The 25,519-nt window shown below is 36.5% G+C and overlaps 1 protein-coding gene across 1 annotated transcript in view; it reads right to left on the bottom strand.

Moving 5' to 3' along the window:
* HCN1 (hyperpolarization activated cyclic nucleotide gated potassium channel 1) overlaps window positions 1-25,519 on the bottom strand; it is a 207,816-nt gene that overhangs the window by 81,484 nt on the left and 100,813 nt on the right. The window contains exon 3 of the mRNA XM_074813024.1: window positions 18,280-18,441. Within this exon, the coding sequence (XP_074669125.1) occupies window positions 18,280-18,441 (162 nt within the window). The remainder of the gene's footprint in view (window positions 1-18,279; window positions 18,442-25,519) is intronic.

The following is a 25,519-nucleotide window of genomic DNA, read 5'->3' on the forward strand; positions in this document are numbered from 1 at the left end:
GGTTTTTACAAGGATCTTGAAGTCACACTCTTGTTTCCCCCTTTCAAAACTGCACTAGGAATGGGGAAGTAGCCTGTTCCTACCTCAAAGAGGTTGCCTTGTAATCAATCAATCATCACACACATTCATTCATGCCCACCATTGCCTCTAGGTTCTTCTGAAAGGAGCGAAGATGGATACAAATGGATACAAATCTTGACAGGATGTAGATGGTTTGTGTCTACCCTAGTAAATTAAAAAGTAGCAGAAAGCATTTCCAAGCTCTAGAACTTGGTTCACATGGGTATACTATTAGAAATGCCCCTGGTGTGGCATGGGCCACATAGCACCCTCCCAAGCAATAGCAGATCTACTTTAGAGCTGGTGTGGGTGAGGAATCATTCCTTCTAGGCAGGTGGCATGAGCTCGTCCTGTGCTGAAACCCAGAAGAGATTAATGCTATGGACACAGTAGGTAGCTCCTACCCCAGTGCCCATTAAAAGTGGGCACTTTTAATTTATGAGGATGGAGGCAGCTAGACAGTCCATAAGTAAGCCCTCTGGTTTTAGCATTGTCACAGAAAGTTATTGCACAAAATTAATGTAAAGTTCAGGATGGGGCTTCAAAGGTCGAAGAAAGCACAAATCATCCTTCCTCGCATGGTAGCATACACCGTAACGCAGTAGTGGCCCCAAGGCCTAAAATCTGGAGGACATGAGCCACTGCTGGTAAAGTTACTATAAAAATTACAGTCTTTTCCAATGGGAATTCAGTTAAACTGTATTTTGTGTCTTATATAGCCATATTATTTTTATGTATTTATTTGCAAGCCATTATTTCCAACAGTTTCTTAAAGACTCCTTAAATTTGGTAATATTTAAAATATAATTTAACTAATCAAAAAGGTGTGCTAAGAAAAGGCTATACCTGAATGTTAATGACATTTCTAATAGGTATGTCAGACAGAACTAGAAAAAGGACATGTTTCTTACCAAATCCTGCATCATCTAAGTTCAATGGCCAAATCCTCCCAAATGTCACACTTAAATTTCCATAAAAGTTTTACTGTCCTCAAAAGTTTCTCATGCTTTGTATTTGGTATCTACATGTCTTAAAATTCTGACTCTGCTTTCATATTGCAGAATACAAGTAATATCTATTATGTAATTTTCCTGTGTCAACTAGTTATAGGCACATAACACTGATGTGAGACTAGAATTGGGCCTCTATATGAAATCTATCATTTCAACAGTAATCCATGTATATATTTTGATACAGATATATAGTTTACATACTTTCCAAAAGTCAGTTGCATAATTTACTGCCTCTGGCTTCGTACAGTACCTTAGAATGACACATTAGTTAAAATCTCAGACAGGAAAGTACCACAAAATACTATCTCAGCACTTCAACTTTCAAAGTTGTTTGAATACCACAATGAATAACCAAGTTGGCCAATGGGAAAGTTGTGCAATATTTACTGTTTCAAAACTCATGCAATGGTGAATGTACTATCATGCAAATCCTCTATTTCTTATCACAGATATTATTATTAAGAATCTCTTATTGTTTTCTGAAACTAGTAAACGAAGGCAAGGTGAGATCAGACTTGGAACACTAAAAATTCTGCTGCTATTCTAAAAATCTTAAGAAGTGCAAGCAAGAAGAATGTATTTGAGGAAGTGTGTATATATGATTTAAAAAAAAAAAACCTGAATCAGTAAGCTTAGTGGAATAAACAGATGTCTTCAGAAACTTCTCAACGTTTCCCTCTGCTGATACATGCACAGATACAGATGGTGCAAATGACTCAGCATATACTTTCAAGACCAATACTGACAGAAGAAATTTAGAAAGCATTCCACAGGAAAAGAGGTTTGACTAGAGGAACAGTGACTAAATATTGTATATTTACTTTGTTCAGAGTCGTTACGTGACTTTGCTGTCATTAAAGTTTATTCATGTTTTGGTGCTATGTCTTTGGCACTAGTCATCAAACAAAAACAATGCAGCGTAACAGATCTTTCTTTTGATTAAGTCTCCTGATGCAGAAAAAATTGAGTACTTATCTGCTAATACATTCCCCCATTAAAAGCAAGCAGCAAGAATGTCTACCTGTGATCACCTTTTTGTAGTAAGGATGCATAATTTTCATTGTAGAATCAGTGTGGCAATTCATAAACAACAACAAAAGTGCAGATATTTGGCTTATGCACGCAACCTGATCTTTCACATATATGAGTTATTATGTTCACATGAGTAGGCCCATTGCATTTGAAAGGACAGTTCACATAAGATATGCTCTGACTCTCACAGGGAAGGCTTCCCTGTACACTGCTCAGTACTGCTCTTTGTTGTGTGTATCTATACCTAATCAGAGATACCATAACGAATTCTTACAGCTGTATATATAAAGTTACAAAATAATAAATTAAAGCTTATGGGAAAAGTACTTTTTCTATTCTTTTGCCTATGATTCAGCTTGCTCTGACTTGTCCTTTTATCTGGTAACTGTGCTCCCTTAACTGAACCCAGAAGACTGAAGAAAGATTGTAATGCATGAATCCCATTTAAAATAACATTCCATTCCAAAGGATTATTTTAATAAGAATTTTTAAGGAATTTCAGCCTACAAAGCTGTTGCAAAGTTTTTATAAAGTTTAGAGCGAAATGTTAAAAGTACTATGTCTATTTTTCCCATGTGAAATTTTAACGGTGCTAGGAAACATTCTCCTATCGTGGAATCTGATTGTCTGTACTTGCAATTTTTCGAAAGCTGTCATTTTGGCTCAGGCCAATTAATTCTCACCAAAACAACTCCTGCACACAGCCTGAGAGTTAGCAAAGGCTCACTTGAAGCCACCTTGCCTTCGTAACTGAGAAGTCCAGTTGTACGGAAGCAGGCTGTGAAGGCAATTGACTTCCAGGACAGAAAACAGACCTGGGCATGTTTAATCTACCGGTATTAACACAGCCCCTGTGTCAATCAGTCAGTGACAAACTAAGGGATGACTACTGGTGAAGGAATTTTCAATGTACCTATGTACCTATTGCTTTGCCTCATGCCCGTCTGCTGGAAAATTGAGATCAGAATGTAGTGAAGCTGTCAAGTATTTTTAAAGGGTTTGTATTTCAGTTCCTTAAAGAGCTCTCACAGGATGTGAACTGCTCCTGCAATGGGGACATCAGGGGCTCTAGACTTTGCCTATGAGTTGTGACTATTTTTTTATACATCCATTTGAAAACTTATTAGGTGGCATCATCTTTAGTAACAATTACTACAACTGGAGAGCATTCCTTCTCCCCTCCTTAGAAATCAATTTCATTATCATAAAATATACATTAAAAAAATAAAGTTTTTACAAATGCATATCACTAAAACTGCAGATGTTACCATGCCATTCTATGCTGAACTTTGTTCTTCAAGATCCTTTTATTGAAATTTATTAAATAACCTAAAAATCTGATGAAGACATTTGGCTTTTGTTCTCCTCTCTCATAGCACACTCAAAGTTTGATGAAGTTCAGATCACACTGGTTTTTGATCCTGAAATAAGTGCCATTGTTTAAAAGGGGCTGACTGGAACAGATACACATTGACCATCAAAGGGAAAATATGTTGTAATCACAGTAAGTATTGTGTGGTCATAATAAGTAATTTCAACAAGTATATCTACAGGTTTTTAGTAAACATAATTTCACTAGGCAAACAATGCATCCCAGAGAGAAACACTTTCTTACGAGAAAAGGGAAAAAAGAGTCAAAACAATGGCATAAGAGAATACATTAATCCTGTAAGGAAGCATTTTCAATGAGAAATAAGTTCATGAAATAGCACTGTTCAGGAAAGGTAAAAAATCAGAGTTCATTAAAGACACTGTATCTTTTTTTTCTGCTCTTTTCAGGTGGTGAAAGGAGCTCGATATGATGCAAAACAGTTTACTTAACAAGCCTCAAGCATTGAATCAAACCATTTATGAAATGCTTTTATAATGCAACCACTGAGAAAAGCTTTAAATTTTCAACAGTAGCTGATAGTCAAGAACAGGCAGACGATAATGTGGGCTTAATATAGCACAGTTCTGGGAGATGGCTGAAGGAGTGAAGTGACATAAACCTGACTCGTGACTCCACAGTGTACTGCTTTACTGACTACTGTTAGGAAAAATCTCCACCATCACAGACAATATTTGCAACCAATTTAGAAAAGGGAACTCAGCAGAAGGAACTGCATCTCTCTATTCTGTGAACAAGTCAGACTAGACAGCAAATTATGTGAAGCATCTGATCCCAAATGACAAATGAAAATGATATGTTTTTGGGAGTGGACATTTAGCTTTCTGAGTGCTATCACCATTCTTTTTGAATCAAAGTGATTTTGAAGCTACATAAAAGCAAAGAAACAAACAACTAACTTAGCAAGTGGCAGAAAAGGCTATTATTAGGAAAAGGCTAGGCAAACTTGACACATAAATTGAAAGGTATATAGGCAGACATGCACAAAATTATAATATCATAATGTTTTCTCACTAAATACATCTCAAAACATTCAAAGCCTGATTTTCCAAGAAATATTTTCATCATTGCTCTATATACATACATACTCTAGCAACTATTTTTTTTTGTAAGTATTTGTAGGAATGTGTCCTTAGGAAAAATAAAAAACAATTGTGGATTACAGTAGATTAAAACAGTCTAATATAATCCACTCATAAAGGCAAATATGTCTACATAGGTTCTGAATATGTTTTAATCTGCTTAAAAATTTATCAAGGTGAACCAATGCTACTTTCACACAGAGAATCAGTGTAAGGGTTGGGACTGGGATTCAGAAGTTCCAGTGCTTTAAAAAAACAGGTTCTTTCCCTGGTAAACTGATGCTTGGTACCACACATAGGCAAATTCAAGTATTTTTCTCCTTAGCCTAAAGACATAATTTTATAATGTTTTATTTTCTCTTTAAGTAATGCAGTTTTTAAGGCAGAGGTTCAGTGCTGGTTTTAAGCATTCTTCTTCACTTACCTGGTTTTGAAGGCAAAACTTTTGTTGTCAGTTTTTCAATTTATTTCCTAACCTGATGCCTTTGAGACTTTAGGCTACATCTGGTTAGTTTACAGTTCTTCAAGAAATTAATTTACTAAATATCTGAGCCCTCAAGAGGCTGGTCTGCTTTTCTGGTAGATCACAATCCTTCATCAGATACTATGTCCTACAAAAAGCTATGCATTATTTCATTAGACAGTGACAGCAGGAAGCAAAGGAGTTTTGCAGCTGACATCTTATTTTGCCTCTACCAAAAGAACAAACCTTGGTGTCAAAGCACGTAGGCTGGATCTAGGTCAGAGGCTTTTCTTTTTCTGAGAATTCATCTGAGTTTTGCTGATGACCTGTTCTTAAATTCAGATGCCCTAAAACTGCAAGTGCTTACCAGAGTCTGCAAGACTTTCATGGTAATAAAACAATACAAAGAAAAAATTATTTAGCAACCTAAATGCCACCCACAAATGATGTCTAGGCATGTCCTGGCTTTGGCTGAGATAGAGTCAATTCTTTTAATAGTAGGTAGTATGGGGCTATAGTTTGAATTTGTGCTGAAAACAGTGTTGACATTTCAGGGATGTTTCAGTTATTGCTGAGCAGTGCTTGCACAGAGGCAAGGCCTTTTCTGCTCCTCACACCACCCCACCAGCAAGCAGGCTGGGGGTGCACAAGGAGCTGGGAGGGGACACAGCCGGGACAGCTGACCCCAACTGGCCAAAGGCATATCCCATACTATATGATGTCATGCTCAGCATATAAAGCTTGCAGAATAAGAAGGAAGGGGGGATGTTTGGAGTGATGGCGTTTGTCTTCCCAAGTAACCATTACGCATGATGGAGATGGCTGAGCAACTGCCTGCCAATGGGAATTGGCGAATGAATTCCTTGTTTTGCTTTTCTTGTGTGCACAGCTTTTGCTTTACTTATAAAATTGTCTTTATCTCAACCCATGAGTTTTCTCACTTTTACTCAGATTCTGATTCTCTGCCCCATCCCACCAGGGAGGCATGAGTGGCTGCGTAGGGCTTAGTTGCCATCTGGGGTTAAACCATGACAAGGCATTAAAAAAAAAGAAAAAAAGACTGAGCGACTCATGAAAAAATTTGTTTTCCTCCTCTACCAGAGGTAGGTAAACCTAAATCATACAAGAATGTCTGAACTTTTGGGGTATCAACTTCATACTCTGAGGGGAAGGAAGGGGAACACGCTCCTCTTCTAATTCCTTTGAGGGAGTAGACAGAGCACCTGAGTGACTTTTTAGCATTCACCTAAGAAGTGAGGAGCACACAGGTCCCAGTTCCAGCAGCTCTAAAGACAGGAATGCCCTTGTACAAGGAGCAGCCCATGCCCACTCAATAACTCCGGACCCCCTCAGGTAAAACCACCCCAGCACAGGGCACAGTGCCAAGGCCAGCCTGCAAGGCCAGCTCAAAACCGTAACAGTATGGCAGAGTCATGACGTTGTGTCACTGTGCCCACACTTCTGGTCTAATAGTAAAATTCACATGAACTCAAAAAGTGATTGGACAATCTACTGGAAGAAACGCACAGAAATGGCTGTTAAACACATGGATACCAGCTCTGGATCCAGAAGTCCCTCAGCTGCATATTTCTGGAAGCCTGTAGGATATGCTAAAGGAAACATCACTCTATGCTTGCTGCGGTGTGATCTTCCCTGGGCATCTGCTCCTTGATACCCTTGGAAAGGGGCCAGACAGACCACGGGCCAGATTCACATGGCCACTCTGTCGGTCCCACAGTCCCACCTGAATGAACTCTTAACAGCTGAATCATTAACCTGGATGCAGCCATGCATTCATTTTGTCTTTTCTCTCCTCTGCCCACCTTCCTACCTCTCCCTCAAAACTAGAGGGACTAAAGCCATTGATATATAATTCTAATTTCATGTTCAGTATTTTGTATACACTGTTTCATTGCATTATTTTTACCTGATTAGTGATCACATGGGATATAACTCTCTCTTACTACCACGTGTAGTTTTTAAACCAGATTATTTGTTGTTGATCAGAGAAACATCATTTCAAAGATATTAATTCCTTTTTCTAAACTATTTACCTCCACTAGGATTTTTATTAGAAGAGGGAAAAAACGTACTTTGAATTAGTGAAATATGGAAAGAGCTACGACCCAGTCATAAATAGGCTTCATTGTCCTGTACTTTGTTTCCACAGATTAGTGAATACAGAAAAGGACTAAGTCATAAATTACCTACTTTTCATAGGTGCAACTTTTAACCAACTTGCCTTCTCACAGCTTCATACTAAGTATTTATGAGATACCCATTCCATCCACACAGCAACGGTAATGTCATTTAACTGTACAGAAATGCTTGGAAAGCATACGGGATACCTTCATAGCTGCAACATAAAAAGCAAAAAAGTCTCTCGCTGAAATTAAGAATTAAACTGCATGCTTTGATTACAGGAAGATCCACAAAATTATCCTGCAGAGAAACTATAACATGCACCTGCCGAGTATTTTAAAGAAATTCAGTTTCCTCAGTCTAGATACTGAGGATGAAAATGCTCTGACTGAAATGGGTAAGGCTGAGGAAGATGACCAGCCCAGAGGACAAACCCTGGGGAGAGGCCAGTCATGGGAGGTCTACGACTGATGTCTGAGGGAGAGAGGAACAGGAAGAACACCATGATATTGAGCAATGGAGGATGAACAGTAGTAACAGTGAATTGCATTTTGTGTTGTTTACACATGGGTATCTACAATGACCAATGGCCAAACTTGTCCTGGGTTTTGTTTGCAAGAATGGGCGATAAGGGAGGAAAGCATAATACAATTTCTCATCAGCTGACTTCAGGTACTTCATTTGATGGCTGACTTGGCGAGTGTCCCTAGGCTCCCTACACAGTCAGCAAAAATCAAACTCCTGCAGATGGTGATTCAGAGTAGAAGGTTAATGCAGGTGCTCTTTATCACCTCCAGGGGAGAGTTTCTCCACCAGCTGCAGCAGGACACCATTCAGCTAAAGCCACCTCCATTAGCTTCCTGAGCTCCCCTGTTGACCATGCCTCTGTTTTCATGGACAGACATGCCTTCCCATTTCTTCCTTGCTCCAATCCAGTGGAGAAAATAAAATTCCTAAGGACAGTCTTTTCTCTCAAGCTGTGTTTTTATTTTATGATCCATGGTTTTGCTCTTACACTTGAATTTGATATTCAGATCAGGTCATGGTTTGGCCTTGCAAAGGCTGAGAAAAGTCAGTGGAGCTCTGTAAGTGGTGCTGGAGATTGGACTAGGTGAACTCAGTTCAAGCGCAGTGGCTTTAATGTAAGCATACTACAGTGAGACGGTATCATAAACCACAGATAGGAGCAAGCAAGAGACAAAGAAAGGTACCTAGTGAGAACACAGGAATGCTTAGAATGCAAACTTTGTAACTATTAACTTATTTGGATAAAGTTATACAGCAGAGAGCACACAATGAGAGTAAGAGTTTTTGGATTCAGGACACATATTTGAATATCCACAAATTGAATGCATGGCATTTACTTTGCTTGAAAAAGGTTGAGAAGCATGTTAAACTGGAAACATCTTAAAGGACTCAGAATCTTATGAAAATACCATATATTTACCCCCAAAATTGTGTTATCTAACTTGCAAATGGTTGGAAACCTTTCTCAGCTAGAAGCTTCATAGTTACTGGACACCTGCTAAATGACAAAATTGATCCTAAAAATCTAATAATCCACTGCATATCTGTTATATGTTTAGTATACTCAAAAGAATAGTCTTTTTTATTATTAGTTGGTCCATTGGAACAAAGTAATCAAGCCATTCACTTAAGAGAAATTCAGTTATGTTTGCCTTGAAACCAGTACCCACAGCATTATGTATGGCACTGAGCATGAACAGTGATAAACAATCATCTATTTTTATTGCAACCATGTTTTGCATCTTTCAAGTACACAGGTACAGACAAGTTTTAGCTGACTTAAAAACAAAAACAGTTTCATAATTCCCACCAGAAAGTTACAGACTAAAGCTTTCATTTCATTGAAATTAGGTTTAAAATGGTCTTGAATCAAATTTAATTTCAGATCACATGGTTATTTCTTCCTTCTGAAGTTTACATTAAAAACCCCATAATTCTTGATGAAAAAAAGAAAATAACGTGTTTTTCAGATCCAACCTTCAGAATAAAATCTGTGAAAAGGAACAAAATCACTCCATGGGAAGAAGTTCATCAGAGGACAATATATCAAAGCAGATTTCATTCATCAAAACAGCAAAATTCTATGGTTTTCTACTATCTTTTAAAGTTAAATTAAGAGTCATTACTGATTAGAAACATGGGTTATATTATATTTGGGTGAGTTTTTCATTGCTACTATACATATTTAGTTGTTAATTCAGATTATGCATTCAGTGTCACCACTGTAAGTGAACAATTTAAATGGTATTTTTTCGGCCTTTAACATTATTATTCATAAGTAAATTTTGAAGAATATCTTCTAGATAGTCTGTGTACAGATGGCAGTATATTAGCTGTATGAGCAAGCATTCAGCACTTTCTTTTGTCAAGTCTGAAACATTTTAAAAGCAAAAGAATAAAACCAACAAGTTTTGTTAAACCCTTCATCTTTTATTTATTTGTACACATGCCAGCTTTATGTTTCATCAAATCACGTTGAGATGGATGAGTGCACTGGCTCATACCTTTTTTTTAAAAAAAGAGATTTCTGCTTCAGATGTTATATTTCTATTTAAGTGCCTCATTCCTTCTTTCTCCTCCACACATTACTCTATGTGTGTGTGTTTTGCCTTTATAATTCAATTAAGATGGTTTAGAATGAATATATTTTATTGGTCTGCCAAACACGTTCAGTTAGGAGCAGTGCAGTTATACCACTATTTCTGAGGGCATGTGGCATTTCCTGGATGCACCTCCTGCCGTCATTTATGTTACCCTTTCCATAAACATCTGCTTTGTAAAGATACTGACTGAAAAAGCCTAAGGGAACCTTATCCTTGCATATTCATACAACTCAGAAATAAATTAATTACTTTTAGAGTAAATTTTACACTACTCCATTTAGGCACGAAGGAGTATGTAGCAGAAGGAAAGTCTTGCTGCAAGAGTAAGGCCGTGACAATCAATCAGTGTTAGAGAATAACAAGAAAGTAAAGGCACATTTTATATATTCTGAATTGCATCTGTGTTTAATATACAGAGATGAGGGTAAGGGACAGGCAGCCTTTAGGTAAATGGTAAGAGTTATGAGAGCTTATAGAGAGACATCCGTATCGGTTCAAAAATTCCAAAGCCAAATCTGCCATCACCTACTGGAAATGTAGCATGCCTGCCCATTGCCATTGAGTCTACCTTTCCAGGGTAAGCTCTTCCATTTTCTTTTCACACAAATCTTAGTAAAATTTATATTTCGCTCCCACCAAAGGTTTTTGTCATGCATCATAAACTTTATTTCTGAACATCTGGAAAAAGCTATTCAAAATAAATAGAAAACTCCTTCAAATAGTCTTCTGTCAGCTTTGTTCTAGGAACATTTAACTGAGTTTAGATTTGGTGTAACTTTTCTAGTTGTATCTAAGTGATATATTTAAAATGTTTTTCACTATTAGAGATTAGCATAGAGATATTAGGTATTATTGCAAAGTTTTACAAATCATTGGTGCTATGCCTTTATTCCTGACCACTACTCAATTACTTTGTGAAACTGAACTAGCAGTCTGACGCTGCTTGAAAATATTACTTCTAAGTAGAAAGTTGTTCAAAAACAGTCATGTGAGTCCCTCGCTATTTATATCAATATAGATTATCCTTTTTTGATTATATGTACTATTGACAAAGTGCTAGGCTACCCTCAAATGCAAGCTAACTTCATCCTCTTCCAAATATAAAAGATCAAATACAGTGACTGCACTCTAATGTATTTTTGCCTAAAAAATAAGGACAAAAATCCTTTACAGAAAACCAAGAGAAATTACATTATCTTATTTTATTACAGATTAGGGCATCTCGGGTGGATTAAAATGGTACATGAGATGGACTGGAAAATGTACATGAGTCATCTGTGAATAACATGGGAACTGTTTTCTTGTCTCATTCAAATGCCAATCTCTCCAAAGAGATTGTTTCAAAGCATCTCTCTCATTGTATTAGCAGAAATGCAAAATGTAGGTAAAATTGTGTTATTGAACTAGACCTGATAGTGTACATCTCTCTCTGCTCCAATTCTATTCATATGAGATTGCCATGAACCTTTTGTAATAAACACAAGCCATTCAAAACAAAGAGAAAAAAATATTAAAGTCATGTCAATAGCGTTTGCTAGAAATGTAGGGAAAACTGGTTTTATTTTTACACCTAGATTAAATAGATTAGTAAATGATTTATAGCATCTTTTTAAAATAAATACTCTGCAAGTTTTTAATGTTAAACTTTCTATTCGTCCACATGAGAAAAAAAAAACCAAAAACAAAACCAACATTGAATATTATTAAAAGTGTATGCAGATCAGAGAAAGTCTCACCACAGGGCTTTGTTCTTTTCCTTACATTATCAGTAGTAACTTCTAAACAGTAAATGAAACAGTCATAAGACTCCAGATAGCAGAAAGAAAACAAAATATATTTAAGAGGCATTTAATATTTAAAGTAATTTATACAAGAAAGTGCTCACTGCTTGCTCATACAAGTAATACACAGACATCTGTACACAGACTAGCTAGAAGATAGTTTTCAAAATCTACTCAGGAATAATAATGTTAAATAAGATGCTGCATATTTCAGATAATGTAAAATTTGTGGAACACTACTCTATTTCTCTTATAGAAAATCCTTGCCGTCATTGCTATTAAATTACTTCTACCTGAATTACTTCAGGTTGAGTCTGCTCAAATGAGTGTTTGTGCAGAAAGCAGGAGGAGCAGGAAAGGGGAGAGAAGGGAGCAACGTTAAAGAAAATTATCCTACTCTTTTAAAACAGGTAAAATACATGCAGCCTAAATGTAAATGAGTTGTGTACATCCCTGGTTTATATGTATAAAAAGTATGAGCACAAACAGTTCAGACATTAAGAAAAATCAGTAGATTAAAACAAATGAAAGAGAACAGTAATGCCATATATTTCCTGCTTTTCTCATGTTTTGGTAATCAGAACTGGATGCAAATTCAGACTTCTAGTTCTACAGGGAATTCTCCTTGTTTATCTTTTAGCTTCATTCTGAATTAAAGTGAAAATATGAAATATTAAAATTTCCATGGAAGGAGAAGTTCAGAAATAACCAGATTTAAAAACATTGTTATGATACTGTCTTGCTTTCCTCTGGGATTCTGGGAATCCAGTTTACAGATCTTATAGACTACTGATGTAGGTTGGAAGGACACAGGTCAATGGAAACAAAAATATCTCAAGTGTCTGATGTATGAGCATGGCTCGGTTCAGAATTAAATGACCCAGAACAAAGTACCTTGCTTTGCTTTTTTTCTAATCTGAAATACAAGCATTATAAAGGCACAATTTTAGGTGGCCAATTTTTATGACTAATTGCATCTCAATAGAGACTTCTCTCCAGATGTACTTTAGATACTAAAGATGAGTCAGGTGCTGAATAGCCATGTGTAGAAAATTCAAATTTGATATGGCAAAACCCAGTGCTCCTGAGAAAACCAGATTGTGATATGGCTGATAATGACCCCTTGACAATAATATGCAGCTTGCGCAAAGTCAGTTATCTTTACAGAGTCTTAAAGCATACAGATCAAGATTTAGACTGTGCATACTGTGCACATTAATATAGTTTTGCAATGAAAAGGAAAATTATTTGCTGAAGAACAGCTGTATATGAATGGTATTCAGCTGGATGTATCTACACCTAGGTTTATTCTAGAAAACCTGCTCTGGCACAAAATATTCCCAGGGTTCAGTTTTTTGATATTCCAGTTAGAGAAGAAAGGCAACCCATGGAAATCTACTTCAGAATAATTGTTCCACATTCATATCCCCGTTCAACATGCAGATAAACACTTACTGTTAAATTTCTAGAGACAGAGCACAGTAGACTAATCCAGCTCCCCCAGAACAAAGGGAACACCCTTTTCTACAACAGAGAAGCTGCAGTTAGCCATGAAGTGCTTATAACTCCTGAATACTCATTTTAAGGCAAATGAGGGAACAAGGTTCTAAAATATGACAGGTCCAACTTAAGTTTCTGCTTTAGTTCATATTTTTTATTAAAGAAATGGCTTAAGGCATGCTTTATGATGTCTATTATTTCTCCCTAGAATGCCTATCAAACACAGCATTAGACTTAACCATATTATGTGCAGTTTCATGTATTCCTTCCAGTTTAAGGCTTACATAAAATATTTTGTAATTTACAGTTACCCGAAATCCCTTCACAATATACTGCAGTATAGCATTTATGAGTTGGGTTGATTCGTGAGGGAGAAACATGGAAATTTAATTTTGATGATAAATGGGCAAGTCCCTCCTTGCATTCACACCTTGATAATTTCCTACTATCTCTTATAATAACGAAGAAGTGTGGAAATAAATTAGTATCTATTAGGTACATCAATTTGCTTTTGCATGCTTCCTCTAACTAATTCTTTGATTATTCTTATCCCATATAAGGAAAGAAACAGAAGCATGCAAGGCAGTCAACTAATTCATTTAACACCTGTTATCACATCAGTAACACAGTGCTACAATCACAAACACGGGTGTCCTAATTTAGATCCTTCCTCTCCGCTGAGCACCAATGTCTACTGAAATAACTATCACCATCAGCATTAAATAATTATATCAATACTACAACATTGAGTTAAAGTATTTCAGTGACAGTAAAGTAAGGTATCAGGGCTTGTGACAATAGCTGGGTTCATAATGCTAAACAATTTCCAAAATTAGTGGAGTTGTAGGATTATAACTGGGAATACCTTCTTTGAAGGAATGTTTTCACTTTTGTCTCAATTGTAATCCAAATATTCATGGATAACATGAATACTTTCACTAATGTTAAACTCTCAGGAAGTTTAAAATTCCCCTGTAAATGACTTTGCACCTTTATTTTTCAACTTTGAAGGTGACCTCAGTGACTACGTCAGTGCTGTGTGCAAGAGAGAGCAGTAATTGAATTCTGAACAGCTGCACATACTAGAAGGGATATTATTATTATTTGCTGAAGATTCCCAAAATATGGGTATCTTAGTCCTAAGAATATCGGTTACATATTATTGTTACTGGTATTACCATATTTCCAAATGGTGTTGTACATAGAGCACTTATCTGAGTTGGAGAATTCCCTTTATTTTGATCATAGTCTCCCTCTGATAGGTAATTTCAATCTTTTATCTGTTTTGCACAGACTTTATGAGAGGACAACTGTGCTTTTCTGTTCTTGTGCCTCCTCTGGTTTCAGCTGCAAGTTTTACTCCTAATTTTCTAAAGAACTATTGGCTCAAACTCTGAGGTATGATAAAGATGTTTGGTCTATGAGTCATTATTACACTAGTCTAAAGAAATGCAGATCAGAAAGCTGAGGATAAATCACACAAGGAGCTGCAGATAATAGGCTTTCTAAGCCAAGGAGAAATTAGGCAGTATCATTAGGAAAGTCTGAAACTTCTTCAGAAAAGACCTTTTTTAGGAATGAAACTCACAATCCTAGTGTTAAAAAAAACGTAGGAACGGCATCAGAAAGCCATATACACTCACGGAAGTAATTCACTGTTATTTTGTCTGTAATGGATTGGTTGGAACATGACTTAAAGTGAGTGGAAAAAAACAGCTGCTGCTTACTTTTATGTTGCATTTACTGTTTTTCTTGTTTTATAAGAGAAGTGCATCGAGATTCTGGAAGAGCACAAGATCCTGCCTGTCACTAGTAACTCAGCATTAATAAAGTCAGTGCAAACAAATGGCAGTAAAGATAAAGAAATGGGCAAGTGGGATCACATTTAGAAAAATTAAAGGAAGATGCTGGCTCTGGCTTTGCTTTCATAGCAACATGAAGGCCAATATTAGGAACTGTCCAAGAAGGCCAATCTGAGGGTACAGATACAATATGGGTTCATTATTAGTAGTAGTATTGAAGACAATATACCAATGCGATCTGAACATTTTTGTTGAACTACTTAAGCTGTAGGTTGGTGCAGTATTAACCAGTAGTGAGGTTATTCCCTTTTACAGAGAAGGCTTTTCATTTCATTTCATAGTCTACTTCATGATGCACTATGACATCTTTATCATCCTTTCAAATACAAAAACTCAACCTATTTATTTTGGTTTAATTGCATTCAGTCTCATTATTAAGACAGGCATCAATCAAAATGCAGCTTGGTTTCATTATCCTACTCCTTTGTGACACTAAATCTAACCTATGTTATTTTTCTTAACAGTAATTCTAAAGTAAAACCATGAGCATGCCTATGGAATTTGAATACTTTCACTATCAGCTTGTACAGAAGAAACAGGCTTCAGGAGAAGGCTTTTAGAATAAGTTCTTGCACTCTGCAGCCTGAAGCAACTAATGTGTAAGACAGAAGGTAACTAAGGGCTGGAAGAGTACGCTGGGCTCTGTCTCTGAGGAGACAGCATGTTATTCTCATGGCATCCTTCCTTTAGCATCCTTCCTTTAGCATCAAGTTATCCGTAAATGCTCTGGTTTGTAACTGACTTGCATATTGGAAAACTAAACATTTTTTGGCTAAGCACACATTGGCTTGAATAAGTCTTCATGCCAATGATCACCATGAATAAGTGTTAAAATTTTACTTCAAAGCAAAATTGGTGTATTACCCTGAGGTTAGCCCTTGTAACAATGTCATTTTGAGGAATGTACATTGGAGTCACAGTCTGAAACACCTGAAAAGCTCACACAAACCATTCCCTACTCAAAAAAAGATTGAAATTCAAATAGGGGAATTTTGCCTTTCTTAGGGCAGTTGTATTTCAGAAGTACTTGACTCAGAAATTTGAACAAAACTCCAAATGGATGCAAGTACAAGGAGTTATCTTTACCTACTACTCTACCAAAATCTATGACTAAAATCTGAGTAGAAGGGAATACTTTGACAGAAAGGTGCATTAGCTGGGGCTAGGGAAGGACTTCCTCTTCCTGACAATGATGGTCTTTCGCCATAGCCATCACTACCAGTTCACAGACAAAGAACTTAAGGGCAAAGAAAATAATAAGATTCTTATCTGACTTTCTATCTCAACAGCATTTGAGTCCTAACCCTAGTATTAGATGCAGTCATTTCAGTAACAAAAGTTTCAAAATTCAGAGTAGATTAAATTTTTATATGCTACAGTACACCAAGGAGTAAGGTACCCCTCTTCCCAAAGCTCTTGCAGTATCAGGAACACAAAGTCCTTCCAAATTCCAAAGTCAGCAGTTGGTTAGACTCCAAATACACCAGCAAAGCATATAACCATCATCACCATCATCATCGTCATCATCATCCTCCTATTTCCTCTATCATTTCAGAGGACTGATATTCCATGATGGCTTCTCTGTCTGTACTCAGTGCTAAAGAATTCACTTCCAGGGCCTGGAAAGCAATGAGGAAACATTTCGTAACATCATGAAGAAAGAAAGAAGAAAGAAGGTCGGAAGAAAGGTCTAGCTGCCTGCCCCAACAGTAGCCTTAAACATGTTCCTGGTACCAGGCTGGCAGTCAACAACTCTTTTTCTTGCCATAGGACTAAAAGACTGCCCATGCTGTGAACGTAATCTTGCTCAGTTTTCAGATCTCTCCACAATGTTCATTCAACAGCAAGAGATTCAGTTGCCAGACCAAAAAAAAAAAAAAGGTGCAGCTTTTAAAAAGGATCTTTCCAAGACTGTGTGTGGCCAGTAAGGAGAGAGTATTGTTTCCATAAAAAAACCTGAGCGTGGGCAGGCAGAAAGAAGGGTCTTCCTGAGCATGTGCACAGTGTGCACAGCCTTCTTAGATTAAATGTAGCTCTTCCTATGGAAGAGAGAGAACTTAATAGTTCAGTGTTCTTTAAAAGTTAAATACTTCAATTAAGTATAATCCAAGGCTTTCTTTCACTTGTGAGCATGGTTTACATCCAGATCTTTAACAAGGCAGTAGAAAATGTACCCTTTGTAAATGTGAATGGAAGATGTTACAAAGCAGAACCCAGAACGCAGCAGAATGCAAAGACGTGCCAGTCAGCATTCTTGTGACCTACTTTTATTTGTAGCAATCCCATTTTTGAAGATATGTCACTATTTTTTTAGGAACGCTGTACAATGAGGTGTCAGCAAACATGCTGCTTATCATTAAAGATGTTGCTTGATGACTGCAAATATTTGTCTGTATGACTGACAATCTTAGTCAGCGAGCTCCCACTGTAACGTGCAGTATCAGATTTCTAAAGGAACGAGTATCGTTATGTTTCTACAATAGAAATATGTGGGACTGAGCAAGATGCCCAGCTACTTTAAAGGTGCTGTTTTATGGATTCTAACACTGTAAAAAATGGAGAGACACATGTTTTCAGAGGGCCAATGAGAGTGTTGCTTGGGGCTTCTTCTTTTTGGTATAGGCACATTTCAACAACTTTTTCAGTGTATTTCCCATGAAAATGTTCTGTGTATTACCTCATTATCTGACTTGATAAAAATGACTTAATTTTTCACAGCCATTGGTCTTTAAGGCAAGCAGAACATCATTACCCTTCCTTATAAATAAGGCACAGCCACATTCCATCCTTGAACAGTCTGTTCACACACACAAATTGTCATAGAAGTAAATGTTTTACTCTGATTTTACTTAGAAAAAAACTCATGTCGATTGTTAAGTTGTGACAACTTGGTAAAGAGATCATGAGATGACCCAGAATTTATTTACAAAACAAACTGAAGACAACATTAGACGAAACAAACACCAATAACATGCCTTCAGAAGCATTCTGAAACTAGTATTGAAAGTACTGGTGGACTGTTTCCAAATTTCTTTTGGTAGCTTTCTTGAGGGTAAGAGGGTTAATAAATTAAAATGACCTTAGAACTGAAAGTATTTTCTGGCTCATTTACTGACAATGAGTCAATATTATTTTATCAGTGATAAGGGCCACAAAACAAACTTCTAGTTCATTAGCAAGCCAGCCAACAAAACCCAGAATTAACCTTGAATAAATTGCAGGGCAATGTTTTACTAGGCATATATATTTTTACACTTAGGTCTGAAGCTAACTGTTTAAAAAAATAACGTTTAGAAAGCACAATGAAAAATGAACAATACTTACAACCATACCGTTTAGGGACACCCAGCAATCTGGTGGGAAATCCTGGAGTAATGGTACTAAAAACTGCAGACAACCGTCCCAGTGGCACAGCAGCAGCATCATTCCAATCAGATTAAAGATTCTCACCACAGCACTGGCCAGATCATATGTCATGTGGAAAATCTGTGGGTGAAAATTACAGGTGATGTACATGATGCAAATCAGAAACACAAAGCATTTAATTCTCATTGGGCAGGCTAAAGGCAAAGAAGTGTCATCCTGAACTTCTAAAAAAGCTGAGATTTCTCAGCAAGGACCATTAATTTGGGAACATTAATTTGGGCAGAGAGCTGTGCTGACACACCTGACTCCTGGCTGCACACCAGTGTTACATAAACTGCTGAAAAAGGCATCTTTTGGATAAGAAGTCACCAACTAAAGTGTTTTCTTAAAGCCTACAATTCCTTTCAGTTGAAGCAAGTCTCACAAATTAAAAAAGACTGGTAAAGGTAGTGAGACCATTATTTGTCTATGAACTTGGTGTCCAAATACTCACAAAGTTGTGGGAGATACAAATTCAAGGACACGTTCAGAAAAGATTCACCTTCACGTTTCTTACCTTCTTAAAAGCACCAATATTACAATATAAGTAATTTTACATATTTTTTGACTTCTATTTCTATACTGTTAATCCAATTTGCGCATATCAGTTCGCCAATCAAAATTACATTGTTCATCGCAGCAGTTTTCCTAAAATACTGAGAATCCTGCAGCTACTACATCTGTAGTAGCTAAGTTTATATCAAATATAATCATTTGGATTTCAATATATTCCTCCATTCTTAGACAAACAATGTTTGCATCTGAAAAGTGTCTTAAATCACACATATATTCTTAAAAACAACATTAAAAAAACACATTAAAAAAGTGTCAAATCACACATATATTCTTAAAAACAACATAGACATTTTCAGGTTTGTCACGGGCAAATTTATTGGACAGCATGAACAGTAGCAGTCAGCTGCCAAATAGTATGAAGAAAAACAATCTATTTAGTACTTTTCTATTGGTTTTAAAGTACTTCCAAACTACAAATACAGGCATATTCTTTACCTATTACACAATTCAGTTAACTCAAGATAAATGTTATGCATAATTACCACTATGCAGGAGTTCCATTTAGAAGATGGAGAATGCCCACTTGGTATTTCATGGAATTTTAAGTAGAAAATACTATTTATTTGTACAGATAGACATAAAAATCAGAGGCTCTAGTGCTGAAAACATCACATTGCTAGAAGTATACAGGCATATTGGCACACAACATTTTGCATTTGTAAATAAGAGAATTCACATATGAAAGAGGGAATGTCTGTATCTTACTTTTACATATCTAAACTAAAATCAAAGATTAAGTATCCACACTGTAAATGAGTGCAAGTGCAAATATGGAGAATGTGTTATGGTATCTTTCAGTATCATTTTCTGTCAGTGAGAGTTTGTCCTTGTTTGAAAAGGATGGTGTGTGTTTTGAGTCCCAAAGAGCAAAACTGGCATAGTAGAAACATACCTCAGACACAAACTTTATGAGCAAAACATTTTTTCAATCAAACATTTTAAGAGAATATATTCCAAATCCCAGTTTGATAGACACTGGAAACAGATGCTTGTAACATTATTCAAAATGTTGTGTCTTATCCAAATACCATCTAGCGCTTGTCAAAATTGAGGAGATGACACTGATATTTAGGGGATATAGAAAGGGAAATAAACAGAAAAGTGCCACCACTACACATTTGTCTTGTTAAGAAATGTATTTACGTTACAGCTACTTCAATAGCTACAGTTTCAGTAGCATGATATGAACTGAGAGAGTACATGTGTGAACTGAAATAATTTTATTTGAAATAACTGGGAAAATAGCAAGGATTACTACTGTTTGGCAACACTAACACTCATTTGGGTTACACTTTATCCACATGGTTATTATACTAGCACTGCAAAGTGCAGATGAATTCCTTATCACATGAGAAGTTGCAGAAGTTTTTTTTCAGAGGAAGCAGGATTTCTCCTAGAATATTTGTCTGAAAAAGTGCAGAACAACAGACAGAAACAATACGTATTTTACACAGAGATCACAACTTCCCCAAGAATTTTCTACTGCTCCAGAAAAGCAGGTCATCACATCTCTACACTAGGGCTGGACAAAAATCGAAGTTCCCACCCACACTGTTTTCATACTGCCTCAAGCTTCCTGTTAGGATTTACTGTAAAAGACCAGATTTTCAGAATAATTCACTGTATTTGATACTGAGTGGTTTTTAAAAAATGGGTCACAAATATGACAGAGCCAAATTCAGCACAAATATCTTAATTTCTAAACTTAGAGAACTTTTCTGAAAACATGCACTTAGGTGTGTGTGATAAACACGCAAAGATCTGGTTCTCCAAAACTCTCCAGAGGGCAAAAACCAGCACTTGCATATACTCAAGGCTCCTGAATCCTTATCCCAAAAAACAGCACTTGCATATACCCAAGGCTCCTCAATCTTTATCCTGCCTCTGCAACTATGGGCTTAGGCACCATGACAGACTGTGCATGTATCCTGTGATCATAGCTGCATAAAAATGGTAATTCTATGGCTCTTTCACTTGGATGGAGTCTAGTTTTGGGCATTAATTCAGATTACAGAGATGGTCTGCAAAAGTCATATGTTATAGAACTTCCAAGATTTAAACCATTTTGTGCTGGTACATTTTAATTTCAAATTTTAAAATTATATAATTGGGTAAAGTGCACTGAAAAAAAAAAAAAAAAAAAAAAAAAAGTGGGTGGATAGATTTGCCAAGGTATTTATTTCAGCATTTCCGAGATCTTGCCTAGTTCCTGTGGATGTATCACTCCCTGCCTACCCTACGAGACTGTGCTACAGCTCAGTAAGGCTTCCCAAACAAGCCAGTAGAACCAGGACACAGAAAGAGATATTACAAAGGGAGACTAAAATTCAAACAAAACAGCTGAAGTAGTGAGTTCAAACTAAAGGGCTTTGCTGAACCAAAGAGTCTGCCATTGGGTTTGGGCTCTGCGAGGACTATTCTATCTTGTCACAGTGGTATGACTGTCTAACTATTGTTCTTCTTCAAAGCCTCTTCAGCAGTACTGTGCCTCTGCAGAAATGGTCACGTACTGGCAAGAACAGCAACATCTTTTGCTTATATCGTCTAATATTTGTGTAGCCTACTCTAATAACTGTGATAACTCTGTATGAAAGAAACTAACTTCATAAGAAAAATCTTAACCAAACATTGAAAAAAACTTTTAAACATCTCTGCATATTCTCTCTCCAGCAAATAAAAGCTGAGGTTTTTTCTCCTAAAAGCAATTTATGGAAACATGTGCTTGGTTGGAAACAAACATTTAAACACCCAAAGCATACATTGTAAGTGAATAATAATATTTGTTCATGGTAGTGTATTGACGTATTTACCTTTGGGGGCTTGTGTTTTTTTGAAACTAATAGCCAAACTACCCTGTGGACTGAAGTCATATATTGCATGTTTAATATTTTATGTTCTTCCATTCAGGAACTGATTGTGATATATTGAAACAAGAGCAGTAAGAGAAGTCATATTTTTATAGCATTTTCATTTTGTAATCACAAAGTTCAATTCCTGTATTAATGAAATAAATCTTATTAAAACTCCCAGGAGATGTGTGAATTGTAGTTTGTTAAGAGAGGAACTGGAGGACAGAAAGCTAATGCCACTTATTTCAGCAGATGGTGGCTTGCCTGTCAGCTGCTTCTCCAGCGGGATAGGAAGAAATATAGGAAGACTACAAATTGATTTACCTTGATTTTTCAGTACAGATGTATTGTCAAATCTCTCTGTTTGAATGGGTGTCTTATCAAGATAATATTCCTAACAAAAATAATTCAAACACTTGCATACAACTAAAGTTAGGCTCCTAAACCTGTTACTTGGGTAGTTAAATATAAATAGCCTTATTATCATTAAACACTTACCATCCACAGATGCCATGCAAATAAGCAGGAGTGGCAGCTGTAAAACACATTTGAAAATCTGGCCACTTTATTTAGATTCCCAATTTCATACCTAAATATTGAGCTTAACCAGCAAGAGCTGCAAATCTGGGACAACACATTTAAAAAAAAATTACGAGACTGACATGAGATTACTTCAACTGAGAAAAAATTAAAATTCCCTTGAGAATTAATGCTTTCCATGTTTTTATTTCACATAACAGGGAAGATTTAATAGATATTTCTCCTTTTTGCTTATTAGTCAGTTTCATTTCAATTACACATGATACTTTTTATTATTATCATGTTTGTTTGGGCGGGGTTGGCTGTAATACTGTCATTTTTCATAGTTTCCATATACTTCAAAATCATGTTTAATAATAAATTTAGTTTATGAACTCACTTCTGAGAACTCATCATTCCTTCCTGTATTATTTTCAAAAGCCTTTCACAATACCCTGGAAACCTTGAATTTTTGCCTAAAGAGCTGACAATGCCTCTGACAATGCCTGACATGTAACCACAGATTAACAGTTTCTAATATTGTGGCAAAATATTGCACACAGAGAATAAGAAATTGCTGAAGAAGTCAGAGTTCACACGTTTTATCTCAGTTTTTACTCACACTTTATTAATGACTCTTTTTATTTCTATGTGTGAAGCAAGTAGCAGACTATTCCTTCCTCACATTTATAATGGAGCGTATCTCTAAATTGGTCCTGCTAACTGATTTCTGAGCCTGAGATAGAAAAATGGTTCCAGTCTTACCAACCCACTTGTTTAATAGCATTCGAGGGCTGTAATATTAGTAGTGCACACATTGGTTAACTAAACAAACACAAAATCTGTTGAACTGCTGTTGTGGAATGCACAGGTTACCTCTTCTGTCTTCTGATAATTGGGATGTTGTTCAGTTGTGATTTTTAGTTCAGTTTGATTTTTAGATTCAGTACATATATTTATATAAATGGTCAGAATTTAATTCTGCTTTTTTTTTTTTTAAAAAAAAAAGTAAGTCTTAGGACTTCCTAGAAAATTTATTCAAATTTCACATCACCAAGTTGATCCAGACATCTCTTCTCTTCCAACCCTCAGCAGTACTAAAGATACCCAGTACCACAAAGCCAGCTTGGGTGTAATCTTCAAATTAGGATTTGTATCATGCTTCGGGCACTATGCAATGACAGTCATACTAGTAAGTGAGCTGTGTGGAGTTTGGAATATTAAATAGCCACAGTGGGGAGACAGAAAGAGCTGCACAGGTGCGTGGAGGCTCTGGAAAGCATGCTGAAAGCTTTACCAAGGGCAACAATGGAACTTCAGGCTAGACTTCAGGGCAAAATAACAGTCACAAAAATGAGAAGGCATTTTTGGTGTAATCTCTAGGTCAGTCCAGAATTATTAGGTTTATCCCTCAGAGCACCAACTACACAGAGATTATAAACTGTAGGATCCAAATTTCCTACCTGAGCTAAATGTTCACTTTTAATATAGCGGTTGTAACAAAGCTCCCCAGGAAATAAAATAATTTATAATGGGCAGGAGAGCACAACGCCTCTTTGAACATCCATCTCTCAATCTACTTTAAACAATGAAAGGCAATCAAGGCTTTTTGTTTAGCCATTTCTTATTCTACAAATCGATTTCAAAAGACATGATTCGTAAATACCACTTGGGATACTACGGGTCTGACTCAACTCCTGCCAATGCCAATTTCTCTGGGACTTGCAAGTTACTACACTCTACAGTGGGTATTTCTGCACAAATAGATGTATACGCTCATTAACTGAAATGTCTGACTGCCTTCAGGGTAACATTTTATACTCAACTGACTTCTGATGTGTGTGCTTAATTATATGATAAATAATTCATCATTGATAATTGGGTAGTGGGGAAAGGTATATAGCACTATTTAATCTAGCTGTATTTGTGACCTTAAACTGATGACAAACACAAAGCTCTGCTTCTGCTTTAGTTTGCCCTGAAGGGAAAACATCAGTGATTTAATAAACAGAACAAACTATTTTTAATCAAACATATCTGGAAAAAAAAAGCTGAGAATGGCTTACTTCATGTGACCTTTAAAAACTATTATTTTCTAGATGGAGTCAATCTGACATTAGTCTTATAATAGAAGTCCCATTTATTCCAATTTAAGGCATGTACAAATGGAAGCCAGCTTCTCTGGAGCAAAAAGAACAGCACAACAACATAAATGTGACAGTGTGCTATGTCCAGGTTAAACCTGAAAGCATTAATAAAACTACTTTACTGAAGGAATATTTAGGCAAGCCTGGGAAAGGTCACATATAACCAGCAAGTAAAAGCTATTTGCTATATATAAATTCTGTAACACGTATTTTCTACTGTAAATTGGCCAATGCCATACTAATATATTATCTCTCACACAGAGAGCATGACTTCACTGCCAAAACGTGTGCTTTTATTATCCGGTTGTGATTAATGTGTGTGATCTGCCTTGACATCTAAGTAGAGCGGAGCACTCACTTTAGTTCTATGATGAAGAAAACAAGCCAAGAATGACAAACCTCGGGATCTTGAAATAAAAAATGCAGTGCTAATTTTCACTGTGTTTTTACAGAAGTGGAGGTCTCACTCATCACATACATTGATGACAGAAAGTACCTTATTAGACTAAACTTTTATCTTCATTAACTGAAGCAAAGTAAAAACAAATGAAAACGAGTTCACAGCTGTCAGAAAGACACCAACATGCAATACTAACAGCCTGCCTCTGTGACAAAATTTCCTGAAGCTCTTCTGCTTAAGTCATAGTACCAAACTGAGAGTGACCATATGTCAAAAAATACTTGAACTGTACATGAGCACAGAGACTGAGAGTTTTGTCGGCTTGAAGTATCGCTCTGTTTCCATTTCAGCATTATTTCAGGCATCAGCATCACCTGATCTTCAGCTCAAGCTTCTTGATGGGCGAAGTATCTCAAGTGACAGCATCACTGAACTTAAGCTGGAAACCTCTGTGAGTGGACCTGAGCTAGAAGGAACATTTCATTTATTATCTTTTATAATTATTTAAAAATATATTTTATATTTGATTATTTATAAAGAAGGCAGCTTGAAGATACAGCTAGTCTCTGAATAGCCCAAAATATTATTTATTATTTTTCTTAGTAGCTGAGCAAGAGGAACTGTTTCTCATATTAATGTGGAGATGTACTCTGGTGGCAATAAGAGAA

Source organism: Strix aluco, chromosome Z (genome assembly GCF_031877795.1).
Source record: "Strix aluco isolate bStrAlu1 chromosome Z, bStrAlu1.hap1, whole genome shotgun sequence".
NCBI classification, from domain to species: Eukaryota; Metazoa; Chordata; class Aves; order Strigiformes; family Strigidae; genus Strix; species Strix aluco.